Source organism: Bufo gargarizans, chromosome 3 (genome assembly GCF_014858855.1).
Source record: "Bufo gargarizans isolate SCDJY-AF-19 chromosome 3, ASM1485885v1, whole genome shotgun sequence".
Classification (NCBI taxonomy): Eukaryota; Metazoa; Chordata; class Amphibia; order Anura; family Bufonidae; genus Bufo; species Bufo gargarizans.
In genome coordinates this window covers 347,691,327-347,707,108 of record NC_058082.1, presented here as the reverse complement: position 1 = coordinate 347,707,108, position 15,782 = coordinate 347,691,327, and the positions used below count along the sequence as shown (strand labels likewise).

General features: G+C 43.2%; 1 protein-coding gene across 2 annotated transcripts in view; it reads right to left on the bottom strand.

The window, feature by feature from the left end:
* Positions 1-4,787: 4,787 nt before the first annotated feature.
* The window catches only part of CSF3R (colony stimulating factor 3 receptor), an 80,427-nt gene continuing 69,432 nt past the window's right edge, over positions 4,788-15,782 (bottom strand). For both annotated transcript variants that reach the window (XM_044287720.1, XM_044287719.1), the window contains exons 16-17: positions 12,178-12,256; positions 4,788-6,665 (exon numbers count right to left, since the gene is read on the bottom strand). In XM_044287720.1, the coding sequence (XP_044143655.1) occupies positions 6,231-6,665; positions 12,178-12,256 (514 nt within the window). In that variant the 3' untranslated portion in view covers positions 4,788-6,230. The remainder of the gene's footprint in view (positions 6,666-12,177; positions 12,257-15,782) is intronic.

Below are 15,782 nucleotides of genomic sequence, written 5' to 3'. Positions count from 1 at the left end.
GGGGTCCGACACCTGGGACCCCCGCAATCAGCTGTTTCAGAAGGCAGCGGCGCCCATGTGAGTGCCGCGGCCTTGTAGCTTACCAAGCAGAGTGCCGTACATTTTATGGTGGCTGTGCTTGGTTTTGCAGCTCAGCCACATTGAGTGCCTTCTCAAACAGCTGATCAACGGGGGTCCCGGGTGTCAGACCCCCACTGATCAGACCGTACTATTAGATGTTCAGCCTGGTGGACACAATTTATAATGCACTGATATACATTGAAAAATAAGGCCTTTGGAAGCCCCTGCTCCCCTGCATGGAATTTCAGTATGGAGTTTGATGCATAGATTTAGGATACCTGCATAAGAAACGGATTACGTGTGGTTTTTCCTCGCGGATTGTTGTAGAAAAACTTCAGTGTAATACCGTACCAGTAAATTGTAGATTAGACAAATCTCATGTACTGTATACTTAGCTTTTTTCTTAGGTGCAGAAATTGACCTGTTGTGCAGGTTTCGAAATCTTTAGCATGTCAATTGTTATTGCGGTTTTATTGTGCAGATTTCAAACTTTTCAATGGAAGGATGAGAAAATCTACAGAACATCCATATCAAATCTGCACCAAATACCACATCAAAAACTCACAAAAAACATACCAAAAAGGTGCTAAATAGTGCAGATTTATGTGTGTTTTTTCTGCAGTTTTGGTGCAGATTCCTTGCGGATTTTCTGCACACAAATCGACACCATGTGCATGTAGCCTAGCTCTTTGATAACGTATTATATGTATTGTATCAGTTTGTTAAGCATATACGGTACTTTACTACCAACAGTAGATGTAGGTTTCCTACAAGATCGTTTGGGAAATGTAAGCTTTAAATTAGTAGTAAGACTTTTGAATTTGAGCTACATTCAGTACTATATTTGTGCTCGTGTGTCTAAAGACAACAAGACAACCCCATTCTTTAAGGAAGCCATCTGCTGATGAGCGTAATTTCATTTCCTGATGTTGTCTGGGGTAGTTGTTTCAGAACACAAAATATGTTCGTAGTTTTACGTAGTGACCATACAAATAAGTGGCCAACCATGTGATACATTGCCAGACTGAGTTTACCAGCTGTAGCTAGGAGGTCCACTGAAAAATCTGTGTGTTCCATATGCGCTAAAACTACATATGGACAGGGTTTGACTTCCTTTCATCTTTTATGAAATTTTAAAACATAAGTATTTAGAAATTTCAATGCTTTCTACAGTTTACTGGCTAGTCTTTTCACAGAGCAGGACTATTTTTTTTCCTTGAGCATCACATGGTCTTATCAATTTACAATTAAATGTTTGATCTGTTTTCACAATTTTGCTAGAAGAGCCCCCTGGAAAAAAAACTGTGTCCTGCTGTTGAGGCAATCAAAAAGGTGCAGTTTGCAGGAGAACCTGACAACATGTAATCATGCCAGGTCCACACGTGCGAGAGAGAAAACAGACGCCAAAATGTGTGGCAACTAAGGATTAGCGGACCCGTGGATGTTGGGGTTCGGGACCCGAACTTAAACCTGAACCCGAACCCCATTGAAGTCAATGGGGACCTGAACTTTGGTGCACTAAAATGGCTGTAAAATAGTCATAGTAAGGACTAGAGTGCTGAAAAAGGAAGCAAGATGGGGGTAAGAGCAGTACAGTTGCTCTGCAAACAAATGTGGATAGAGAAATGACTTAAAATAACATAGAATAGAAAAAAATAAAAAATCTTGAACTAGGAGGCGGAGGTCAAAGTGGAGTAGGAGGTTGAGGAGGCGGTGAACGTGGCAGTGTAGGTGGAAGCGGCGGTGGAGGAGGTGGCCAACACTGTTTTAGTTGTGTTTTTTTTTTTTCATTTATTTATTTATTATTATTTATTATTTTTTTTATAAATTTGGGAAGACCCCAAAACATTTGGAAATAGAAAAAAGAATGCAAAGAGAAAGTGCGCTGGAGTATAACAATGGCTGGATAAGGCCGGTATACATGCCTATTCAGCACAAGGTACAGACAAGTCCTGTGGGATCCATGCCTGGTTCATTTTAATGAATATGAGCTTGTCCACATTGGCTGTGGACAGGCGTCTGCGCTTGTCTGTGATTACCCCCCCCCCCCCCCACCATGCTAAACACACGTTTGGGCAATACACTTGCTGCAGGGCAGGCCAGCACCTCCAAGGCGTAAAGGGCAATCTTAGACCATGTGCCCAATTTGGAGACCCAGAAGTTGATAGGGGCAGACCCATCAGTCAGTATGTGTAGACATGTGCACACATACTGCTCCACCATGTTGCTGAAATGCTGCCTCCTGCTAAGACGTTCCATATCAGCTGGTGGTGCTAGTTGTTGTGGCATGCTGACAAAGCTTTTCTACATTTCGGCCATGCTAACCCTTCCTTCTGAGGTGCTGGCGGTGCCCCAGCTGCGTTAGCGACTTCTTCCTCCTCCTCTGCCTTCGCCTTGTGCTTCCACTGAGCCCCCGCTGTCAGGTGTGAATGCCATCAGCAGCGCATCTACAAGAGTGCGATTGTACTCGCGCATCTTCCGATCAGTTAGATTGTGGGCAACTCGGCGGTCATTGCGCAGGCACTGCAGCATGTAGTTGCTCATGTGTGCCAGGCTGCCCAGAGGCAACGACAAGCTGTCACCTGTGGGAGGTGTATCGTCTATGTCCTATGTGTCCCCACAGCCACGCTCCATTGATGCCCGAAGTTACGCTGCAGCGCAGACAGGCGAGCAGCGACAGGGTGATAACGCCAAAAGCGCGCACAGATGGCCTGCACTTTCTGTAGCAGCTCTGCACATATCGGAGTAATTTTTCAGGAACCTCTGCACCACCAAATTGAGCCCATGCGCCAGGCAAGGGATGTGCGTCAAACCGGCTAGCCCCAGAGCTGCTACGAGATTTCGCCTGTTATCGCACACCACCAAGCCAGGCTTGAGACTCAGCGGCACCAACCACTCATCGGTCTGTTGTTCCATGCCCGTCCACAGCTCTGTTGTTCCATGCCCGTTTTTCCCCCCAAACAGATGATTTTCAAAACAGCCTGCTGTTGTTTCCCCCTGGCTGTGCTGAAGTTGGTGGTGAAGGTGTTACTCTGACCGGATAAGAAGGCTGTAGAGGAGAAGGTGGAGTAGGAGGAGGAGGCAACGAGAAATGTCCTGCAATCCTCGGTGGCGGTAGGGCATGCCCCAAACTGCTATCCGCCTCAGGCCCAGCCGCCACTGCATTTACCCAGTGTGCAGTTAGGGAGATATAAAGTCCTTGCCCGTGCTTACTGGTCCACATATTAGTAGTTATGTGGACCTTGCCACAGATGGTATTGTGCAGTGCACACCTGATTTTGTCCACCACTTGGTTGTGCAGGGCAGGGATGGCTCGCCTGGAAAAGTAGTGGCGGCTGGTAACCACGTACTGTGGGACAGCCACCGCCATAAAGGTTTTTAAAAGTCTCTGTCTCCACCAGACGGAATGACAGCATTTCAAAGGCCAGGAATTTTGAAATGCTGGCATTCAGGACCAGGGATCGCGGGTGGGTAGGGGGGTACTTCCTCTTTCTCTCCAGTGTTTGGGGGATAGACAGCTGAACGCTTCCATGGGACAGTATGGACATATTGGGTGACGGTGGTGGATGTAATGGTGTTGCTGCCACATCTTCTGTTTGTGGGGTGGCAGATGTCACTGTCACTCCAGAGGGAGAGGAAGAGGCCTAGACTGCAGCAGAAGAGGGAGCAAGAGGAGCCTGAGATCTTTTGTGGTTTTTCAGGTGTGTACTTCACTGCAGCTCGTGCTTTGCACTTAGATGCCTGGTCATGCAGGTTGTGCTCAGGTTTAGAACATTTATGCCTCGCTTCAGGCTCTGATTGCACAGCGTGCAATCCACTTATGTTTTGTCGTCAGCACATTGTCTGAAGAACTGCCACGCAGGGAACTCCTTGGAGCTGGCTTTGGTGTGCTCAGTCCCTAGGTACGGTGGGCAGTAGCAGGCATTTTGCCTTGTGGACGGCTACTCTGCTTTTGCACCCTGCTCCCTCTTTTGCTGTGTGGCTGGGGCTTTGTGACCACCTCTTCCTCAGTACTGCACACTGTCACTTACATGACCTTGATTCCATGTGGGGTCTAGGACTTCATCATCCTCCACATCTTCTTCCACCCATTCTTCACCCCTGCCCTCCTTGCCGGTCTGCACACGGCAAAAAGCAGCAGCAGTTGGCACCTGTGTTTCGTCATCATCAGAGACGTGCTGCAGTGGTTTTATTATGGAAGCGCTCATTAGTACCGGAGGACCAGGAAGTGGTCTGTACTCACTGCTTCCTGGTCCTCAGCTGTCGGCTTTGAAGGCTGCACACAGCATGAAGGCGCTCTGTGACCTCAGGCTGTGCACGCCAGTTCACAGCACAGCCGACAGCAGAATTAAGGGGATCGCGATATAGGTGAGGAGCGGCGATGTCCAGGAGCAGGAGAGGTAAGTGTTTTTTTTTTTTTTATAAAACATCAGGCTGCTGGGGGCATAATGGGGACTGAGAGACATAATGGGGGCTGAGAGGTATAATGGGGGCTGAGAGGCATAATGGGGGCTGAGGCATAATGGCTGATAATGGGGGCTGAGAGGCATAATGGGGCTGAGGCATAATGGCTGAAAATGGGGGCTGAGAGGCATAATGGCTGATATGGGGGCTGATGAGAGGCATGAGGCTCTTATCAGAGGACTGATTGGGGTCTGATTGGAGGTCTGATTTGAGGTCTTATTGGGGTCTTATTAACATTGGGGGTCTGATTGGGGCGGAAAATATGGTATATATATTCCCTGTCACGTATAAAGTGCACGTGTATCTCACACCAAAAATGGGTATCTGTCACCCATTGAACTAACAGACGGATTAACTATTATATTTTTGTGTCAGGGGTACAAAAATGGTTAGAAAATTAAGCCAGCACCTCCACATATGGTGTCTCGTGCAAGGAACCGGTCCAGTCCGTACAGATCCAGAAAAGTAGTAAGAGATGTCCAGCACCGAGATAAGTAAAATTCTTTATTCTACCATGATTCAGATTGTATAGATCTAAACGTGTTGGTAGCGTCACCATCATCTATGTACAAAAATCGTGCCTTGCACCCACAAAAAAATCGCTATAGGCCACCCACAAAAAAAATAGCCAGAATCCTAACACTCTTCCTTGCTTCAGCTGCCTGCTTCCTGTCCCTGCACAAGAGCTGATAGGTGGTGCTACACGGGATCCAGCTTGTAAAGAGGCTGGGTCACATGATGCACCGGCCAATCACAGCCATGCCATTACTAGGCATGGCTGTGATGGCTTCTAAGAGCCCACAGCTTAAAAGCTTGTTGATTAGCTGCCTTGCAGCCTTTCAAAAGCTTTATTAAATGCCCAAACACCAAACTCAAACTTTTCCGGCAAAGTTCGGGTCTGGGTACTTTACAGTTCGGGTTCGCTCAACACTAGTGGCAACCCTTTGCTAACTTACAATATCTTAGTAGGATATTTGAAAAAAAAGACTCAAAATGGAGTTTCAATGTAATTGACAAAGTGAAAAGTAGGGTTCTGTATAGGCCCATTTCAGGCTGTGTCCCACAAAACATGATGACTGGAACAAAAAGACATTCATGTGTAATCAATCTAGGCAATAAGGCTTCTCTAGCTGATGTACCCAGGAACAAAGAGCTAATTTTCTGCTTGTTATACAATGATATGCTTGGAAGATGAATGCAACTCAATGAGGGATTGTCTAGACAATTACGTTTTGTTAACAGCGTCAGAACGGTGATATAATAAATTATCCCTGCAGTTCCTGTTCTGATGGTTTCTGGTCCCATGGATGCTTTCGGCCTCCCGATCCCTTTTGACATGCAGGAAATGACTGCTCAGCCAATCACTGCCTGCAGCAGTTAACCACCTCAGCTAGTTATTGGTTAAGTGATTATTTACTGTAGGTTGAGAGGAAGCAGAAACCAGTAAGGGACTGGGAAGTGTCAGAACAGGAGCTGCAGTGGATTAGTGACATAAGTATGACTTATTTTGTGTAGGTTGGATAACACCTCCAAGGCTTAAGCAGCTGTTAGGTGTTTAATATATAAGGACAGTGGAGGGATTTCCTGAACGCTTGGATGCACTGTGGTTTGAAACAAGCATAAGTCTGTAAAGAACAATGCAGCAGCTTATAGGAAAACCAAGTATATTGGCTATTTGCAGAAAACTTCTTGAAACAAGTTGAATCTTAATCCTCACAGAGCTGTAGAGCTTTTAGAAGAGGAAAGTCTTTCATATTTTCCTCTTCCATTAGGAACACACTGTCCTCATGGCTGCAGAAGTGAAACCATGTGTTCTCATAATTCTGGGGGCTAGGTGATGCATCACAGAGAAGAGGTTGGGTGGAGTCAGATCTCACATAGAGAGAAGTTGGAGGACTCTGTTCACGGTAACCCTCTGTGATTACCTTGGCATACTGGACAGTATCAACATTTACATAATACCTCAACTTATTTAGATCTTCTGTAAAGCATGATGATTGTTTATTGGATGCATGTCCATAATCTTCAAAAGACTTATCTTTGACTTGAGGGGGATTCTTTACTTGACATCCCTCCACAATGTTGAGTTCACTTGTGATAATCTGTGATACATCACTAATGGCAAAAGTCATTTTGGGTGTCTACAAAAATAAAACAATTATTAGGAGGAGCCTAAATCAATTCTATATTACCCTGTAGAGATACAAATTATAACTTTAGAGATATGAACAGCATTTGCCAAAAGCTATAGCTTTGAAAAAAAACTTCCCATTGAAATATGTAATGTACTGTACTGTACAATCTGAATTGTGCACACTGGAACATAATTTAAAGGCTACAGACACCTTTGGGGGCAATTTTAGTTAATATTACATTAAAGGGGTTATCTCATGACGAATGTAAAAAATTACACTCCGAAATCATATAGTACATGATAATCTCTTTCTAACAAAGCTAGAACCAGCCCTGTACCTCACATGGGTCTAGAGATTTCCCCATTCATTGCTCTGCTAGATTTATATCAAGCTAAGGGGGCGTGTCTCAGCTCTACCTATCACAGCTCAGGAGGCAGTTGAAAGATGAAACTGAGCATGTGCAGATTCAGGTGCTGGTTTGAAAACTGTAGAATATTTTTCGTGAGACAACCCCTTTAAGCTAAAAATCTTTTTTTTATAGTTTTTTTTATTAAAAATGTTCAGCCCCTTTCTCTGTACAGCGTTGAGATTCTGTAGTAGCACCGGTTTACACTGTGTTCCATCAACACAGCTCATAAACACTTATTATAACTCAATTTGTATCTTACTGATAAGAATATGGCTTAAATAAGTGTTTATTAGCTGTCAGGAGTTCAGACATAAAGTCTATACATGACTACACTATAGATGATGGCTCAAAGTGAAAGTAAGATGCTCACAGACAGTCTAAAACTTTACCCTTTATGACAAAAAACGCTAAAAATGTTTAATAAAGACCAATTGAAAATATATATATTTAGACCAAAATGAGTAAAATGCAATCATAAAAAATTTGCCTCCAAGGGTGTTCATAGCCTTTAAGTATAACATGAATATCTTCATCTACTACAAGACTTATGGTCAAAGTTAAGGTTGTTAAAAGTTTACAAGGTTACGGTTGTGTAAATTCCTTTTATGCATTTTTTACATTATTAAAGTAAACCTCCTGTTCAAGAAAAAAATCACATTCTCTGGCGAACAAACAGATCACTTACATGGTGCCCTATTTTTCATCTTTTCAACTGCAGAGATATGAATTCTCAGGCTCTTCTTTTGCCATCCAAGATGGCAGCACTGTTTCTAAGACTACCTGGTGCATTTGGTGGCCGAAAAATTTTCTTTCTGCTGTCCTCAGTTTGGCCAGCACTGCTCACATGAGCAGTGCTAACCAATCCTAGAGCAGGGCTGAACAAGCAGGGAGTGTCTTGGACTGCCACCGCATTGTGCATCAAGTAGTCTGAAAATCGGTGAGGCCATCTTGAGTGTCAGAAGAGAAGCCTGGGAATCAATGGATCTGCAGCTGATAAGATAAAAATAAAGTCAGTATGTAAGTCTTCTGTTCTGTCCCCCGTTAATTAGATTTCTTTTTCTTGAACTGGTGGGTGACTTAAATCATGTGTTACTTGCTTAAATATGATCTATTAATTTATTCACTTGTGTTTTCCTTTCTCACTTTTTGCACTGCTTGTTTCACTTTCCACTCCGTCATTTTATTTATTCTATGTTGACATCAGGATGAACTCCAGTGAAAGGAAATGACCATTACACACTTTGGAGGCTTTAACAATGTCTCCAGTATGAAACAGGTAGGTGGCAATTTCGTTATAAGCAGGGGCAGACACGGGGCCAATATAAGTAGGCAGGGCCAACATGAGAAGGTGGGGCAAGCAATTCTGTAGTGAAGCACAAAATACCGCCTAAGCAGAACCAAATACACCACGCAGCACAAAATCCTGCAGTCTCCACTGCAGCATTCAACTCTTTCACCGTCCTAGGGACGACAATACAGTTGAGTAAAAGAGGGAACTTTCATGTGCCAGCCATGTACATAAGTACCAGATGCTCCTGTCTATGGGTAGTCTGCCCCTGGTTACAAGCCATTTAAATATGTTTGTGTCAAAGAAGATTTCCCAGTTATATGCATTAATTAATTCCTTCACTACTATAAATAGATGTAGTTTCATAGATAAATGGGAGGAGGAATTAGGTATAAAGTTTGATAAATGGGAATTGCCAAAGGTATTATCAGCCTCAGGAAAAGTTTCTAGATGTGTGAAACTTCAAGAGAATAGCTACAAGGTTCTTACACATTGGTATTATACTCCAAAACGTTTACATACTATGTTCTCTGAAGTTAGCCCTATTTGTTGGAGATGTGACCTCGCTATAGGCTCATAGAGTCATATCTGGTGGTCGTGCTCTAAAATACAAATTTATTGGCAAGAGGTCTGTAAAATTTTATCCAAAATAAGCAGAGTAACAGTTAGGGCGTCACCCAAACTATGTCTTTTTAGTTTAATGGGGGAAATGACGGGTACAAAATCTAAAGTGACCCACATCTTATGCAAAACACTATTGGCTGCCGCTCGTATTCTTGTGGCGGTGTATTGGAGGAAACCTGAACCCCCACCATTACAACACTGGTACTTGAAATGTGACCAAATTTATAGATTGGAACAATTAGCCCATTGGGATGCTAGAACACCTCATAAGTTCTCGGAAATATGGAATCCGTGGAAAAGGTTTAGAGGGTTTGACGACTAAGATAGAACCCCCCCCCCCTACCTAGAGAGAATTTGGCGTTGTCTGCTGGTAATAGTCTTTGAAGATAAAGTGACTACGATACCAAGACTAATTTTTCCTATACCCTTTTTCCCCTCTGCCTCCCCCCCCCCCCCCCAGTTCCCAAACCCCCCCCCCCCCCTACCTACCCTTTGACGGGGTATGTTTTTTCCTCAGGTTATGTTATGTTCTTACCTGATAAAGCGATAGAATGATACATTCCATATATATATTCCTATTGTATTGGATGTTTTTTGCCTATGCTGATATGTACAAGATCTTGTCACTGCAAATCTTTTACTGACTTTGTGTATTTTTCATATTGTTATGAAACAATAAAAAACTATTTGAAGTAAATATGTTTGTGTCTCATTCTTAATGTTTGTCCAAGAGAAAGCACCAGTGAAATATGTGCTGGAGAGTGGTGTTACCTGTTTGGTCTGTATTAGGCTGCTTTCACACTAGCGTTCGCTGGTCCGCTCGTGAGCTCCGTTTGAAGGAGCTCACGAGCGGACCCGAACGCAGCCGTCCAGCCCTGATGCAGTCTGAATGGAGGCGGATCCACTCAGACTGCATCAGTCTGGCGGCGTTCAGCCTCCGCTCCGCTCGCCTCCGCACGGACAGGCGGACAGCTGAACGCTGCTTGCAGCGTTCGGGTGTCCGCCTGGCCGTGCGGAGGCGTGCGGATCCGTGCGGATCCGTCCAGACTTTCAATGTAAGTCAATGGGGACGGATCCGTTTGAAGATGCCACAATGTGGCTCAATCTTCAAGCGGATCCGTCCCCCATTGACTTTACATTGAAAGTCTGGACGGATCCTTACTAGGCTATTTTCACACTTAGCTGTTCTATGCTAAAAATAATGCAGACGGATCCGTTCTGAACGGAGCCTCCGTCTGCATTATTATGAGCGGATCCGTTCAGAACGGATCCGCCCGAACGCTAGTGTGAAAGTAGCCTTAATCATTGTTATTGCTGTCTACAATACTGGGTTAGTATATTCACATGATGTTAACATCTGGTATTCTGGAACTTATTAATTGTTAACCCTTTGAAGTTTGTTTTTATTTATTATGGTGTTTTTGTACAAACCGGATTCCCAAAAAGTTGGGACACTAAACAAATTGTGAATAAAAACTGAATGCAATGATGTGGAGATGGCAAATGTCAATATTTTATTTGTAATAGAACTTAGATGACAGATCAAACGTTTAATCCGAGTAAATGTATCATTTTAAAGGAAAAATACGTTGATTCAAATTTTCACGGTGTCAACAAATCCCAAAAAAGTTGGGACAAGTAGCAATAAGAGGCTGGAAAAAGTAAATTTGAGCATAACGAAGAGCTGGAAGACCAATTAACACTAATTAGGTCAATTGGCAACATGATTGGGTATAAAAAGAGCTTCTCAGAGTGGCAGTGTCTCTCAGAAGCCAAGATGGGTAGAGGATCACCAATTCCCACAATGTTGCGCAGAAAGATAGTGGAGCAATATCAGAAAGGCGTTACCCAGCGAAAAATTGCAAAGACTTTGCATCTATCATCATCAACTGTGCATAACATAATCCAAAGATTCAGAGAATCTGGAACGTAAGGGTCAAGGCCGTAAAACCATACTGGATGCCGTGATCTCCGGGCCCTTAAACGACACTGCACCACAAACAGGAATGCTACTGTAAAGGAAATCACAGAATGGGCTCAGGAATACTTCCAGAAACCATTGTCAGTGAACACAATCCACCGTGCCATCCGCCGTTGCCAGCTGAAACTCTACAGTGCAAAGAAGAAGCCATTTCTAAGCAAGATCCACAAGCTCAGGCGTTTTCACTGGGCCAGGGATCATTTAAAATGGAGTGTGGCAAAATGGAAGACTGTTCTGTGGTCAGACGAGTCACGATTTGAAGTTCTTTTTGGAAATCTGGGACGCCATGTCATCCGGACCAAAGAGGACAAGGGCAACCCAAGTTGTTATCAACGCTCAGTTCAGAAGCCTGCATCTCTGATGGTATGGGGTTGCATGAGTGCGTGTGGCATGGGCAGCTTGCATGTCTGGAAAGGCACCATCAATGCAGAAAAATATATTCAGGTTCTAGAACAACATATGCTCCCATCCAGACGTCATCTCTTTCAGGGAAGAACCTGCATTTTTCAACAAGATAATGCCAGACCACATTCTGCATCAATCACAACATCATGGCTGCGTAGGAGAAGGATCCGGGTACTGAAATGGCCAGTCTGCAGTCCAGATCTTTCACCTATAGAGAACATTTGGCGCATCATAAAGAGGAAGGTGCAACAAAGAAGGCCCAAGACGATTGAACAGTTAGAGGCCTGTATTAGACAAGAATGGGTGAGCATTCCTATTTCTAAACTTGAGAAACTGGTCTCCTCGGTCCCCAGACGTCTGTTGAGTGTTGTAAGAAGAAGGGGAGATGCCACACAGTGGTGAAAATGGCCTTGTCCCAACTTTTTGGGGATTTGTTGACACCATGAAATTCTGATTCAACATATTTTTCCCTTAGAATGGTACATTTTCTCAGTTTAACCTTTTGTTCCGTGATTTATGTTCTATTCTGAATAAAATATTAGAAGTTGGCACCTCCACATCATTGCATTCAGTTTTTATTCACGATTTGTATAGTGTCCCAACTTTTTGGGAATCCGGTTTGTACAACCCAGGTCACACCACATTTTAAAAAGAGTGTAAGATTTTTTTATCAGTTTATTTTCCTAATCATAATAACAAGGAATTTGTATTGTCTGCAATTTGTGTTCTGTGTATGGTTTATTGTTGGATAAGAGGTTTTAACTGCATTTATTGTGATAAAACTGAAATGAAATGGATGGTGCATTGTCACCTCTTCTAAGAAGGAGGCCCACTTTCCCATTTGACTGTTAGCAGGATCTGGAACAATAGGGCACAACAGATTCTTCACCCTGTTATAATAAAAGAAGACAAAACATCATGTTTAGTCAACTGTGCACACAGAACAATTGAAGAAACATTTTAGCCTTTCAATAAAATGTACGTATAGATTAAAAGATAGATAGATACCGTAGATAGATGATAGATAGATACAAGATAGATACAAGATAGATAGATGATTGATAGATAGATGATTGATTGATAGATAGATAGACAGATACAAGATAGATAGATAGATAGATAGATAGATAGATACAAGATAGATACAAGATAGATACAAGATAGATAGATACAAGATAGATAGATACAAGATAGCTAGATAGATACAAGATAGATAGATAGATACAAGATAGATACAAGATAGATAGATAGATACAAGATAGATAGATAGATACAAGATAGATAGATAGATAGATACAAGATAGCTAGATAGATACAAGATAGATAGATAGATACAAGATAGATACAAGATAGATAGATAGATACAAGATAGATAGATAGATACAAGATAGATAGATAGATAGATACAAGATAGATAGATAGATACAAGATAGATAGATAGATAGATACAAGATAGATACAAGATAGATACAAGATAGATAGATACAAGATAGATACAAGATAGATAGATAGATACAAGATAGATACAAGATAGATAGATAGATACAAGATAGATAGATAGATACAAGATAGATAGATAGATAGATACAAGATAGATAGATAGATACAAGATAGATAGATAGATAGATACAAGATAGATACAAGATAGATACAAGATAGATACAAGATAGATACAAGATAGATACAAGATAGATAGATAGATACAAGATAGATACAAGATAGATATATACAATATAGATACAAAATAAAAGAATTCCGCAGCACATCCACGTAGTAAAGAAAATGAAAAAAACTTTATTCACCAAGCATGCTTGGTGAATAAAGTTTTTTTCATTTTCTTTACTACGTGGATGTGCTGCGGAATTCTTTTATTTTATATCGTTGGAGGTGGATCGCCTACTCAGCCGCTGGCACTCCGAGTATACTACACAGACAGTGGTGCTGCCCACATTCCTTTTTTATCAATATAGATACAAGATAGATAGATAGATACAAGATAGATAGATAGATAGATACAGGGCCGGTGCAAGGATTTTTGCCAACACAAGCGAAGCTACATTTTGGCGCCCCCCCCCCCCCATCCATGATCACATCATTACCCCCCCGCCCGGACGGCCCTGGACCCATCCATGATCACATCATTACCCCCTAATGGGTCACATTTTACCCCCCCGCCCATGGCACATCATTCCCCCACGGCCCCCGGCCGACCCTTCCTGGCGGCCTGGCCCCATTCCCATGTCACATACAGTGACATACTCAGAGTACAGACATTTACATTGTCCCCCCGGCCCTCCCTCCAGGCTCCATCATGTCACCGTCACACAAACTAGCGCCAGAGCAGAGGCGCTCAGGCTTAGCAGGGCATGATGTGTTTAAATTTTTTTTATTACAAAACAACAATTAATATTGGGGGAGGGGGGGGCGGTTGGGGTGTGTGACACCCCCCTTCCCCCCCAATATTAATGATTGTTGTTTTGTTATTAATTTTTTTAAACACGTCATTGATGTCGTGCTAAGCCTGAGCGCCTCTGCTCTGGCGCTAGTTTGTGTGTGCGCTAGATAGCCTAGCGCTTTGCGCTCATCTCATCATTTTGAATTAATTTTAAATCAAATGATCATATTAATTATTATAAAATAACATTCAAAATTCAATTGGGACCTACCCTAACAAGTCCTGACCCCTGTTTAGTCCTGAAAGCCTGCCGAGTGCCAGTGTGCGTCTTCTGTCTGAAGGTCTGACTGACTCTGCTGAAGCCTGAATATATATGACTGACTGAAGAATCATGATCTGATCTAAGGCTACTTTCACACTTGCGTTGTTTGATTCCGGCAGGCAGTTCCGTTGCCTGAACTGCCTGCCTGATCAGGCAAACTGTATGCAAACAGATGTAATTTTTTTCTGACTGATCAGGCATTTTTCAGACTGATCAGGATCCTGATCAGTCAGAAAAATGCCTGATCAGTCAGAAAAATGCATTGCAATACCGGATCCGTTTTTCCGGTGTCATCAGGCAAAACGGATCCGTTTTTTTTTTTCATTTTTAAAGGTCTGCGCATGCGCAGATCGGAAGGACGGATCCGGCACTAATACATTCCTATGGAAAAAAATGCATTCAGGCAAGTCTTCAGTTTTTTTCGCCGGAGATAAAACCGTAGCATGCTACGTTTTTCTCTTTTGCCCGATTAGTCAAAACGACTGAACTGAAGACATCCTGATGCATCCTGAACGGATTACTCTCCATTCAGAATGCATGGGGATATGCCTGATCAGTTATTTTCCGGTATAGAGCCCCTGTGACGGAACTCTATGCCGGAAAAGAAAAACGCAAGTGTGAAAGTACCCTAATCTGATGAGAATTCTGATTCTGATTCAATTTCTTGGCGGGCGCAGGCCACGGCTGCCGTCTGACTCTGCTGAATATATTATGTCTGAGTGACTGAATTAGATCAGAATTCGGTCACTCAGACATAATATATTCAGCAGAGTCAGACCTCAGACGGCAGCCGCGGCCCGCGCCCGCCAAGAAATTGAATCAGAATTATCAGATTAATCTGATTAGATGATCTAATCAGATTATGAAATACAACACTTTCATTGTAGCTACTATTATCTGACCTAGAAGAATTTTGCTCATTTCAATATACTGTATGGTACAGAGCAGCCTTTCAGTATAATGCAGTACATATCTATGCGCCTTGTGTATTAACAGCACATACATAGTTCCTTTCACTTGGCTTGGCTAATGCTGTACTCACTGTTCATCTCTAAGCCTGTAACATCTTTCAATTTCTTGGCGGGCGCGGGTCGCAGCTGCCTGTGTCTACTCACGCCCCCCTGTGCACTGCAGGTCAGGTGACTTGAGTTGTCAGTCACTAGTAGTGGCAGCCAGAGCGGCGCGCTGCTGAGCCAATGAATGAATATCTATCATTCATCTGTGCTCATCTATCTCTGCCTGCCAGTGCCTAGCTAATGCTATGTTGCCCTGACTAGCACTACGAGTCCGGCCGGGCGGCCCAGCCAGCACACAGCCGCACTCGCACACTGTCCACACAGGGGGAGGGGGGCGGGGCAAGTGATATCTGTTGCCCTGAGTGAGTCCCTGTCCCTGACTACTGTCTCTAGACTAAACGAGCGCCGCGGCCGCCGGCCGGCACCCGCAGGGTGGACGCGGCAGGTTCAAGTAACAAGTCAGTCAAGTTATAAAAAAAAAAAAAAAAAAAAAAACATTCATCCATTCTTCCGCCCTGCGGCGACCGCTTGGTCTGCCTTATGGTAGCGCCGGCCCTGGATAGATACAAGATAGATAGGTAGGTCTATAGATAATAGATAGATAGATAGATAGATAGATACAAGATAGATAGGTAGGTCTATAGATAATAGATAGATAGATAGATAGATAGATAGATAGATAG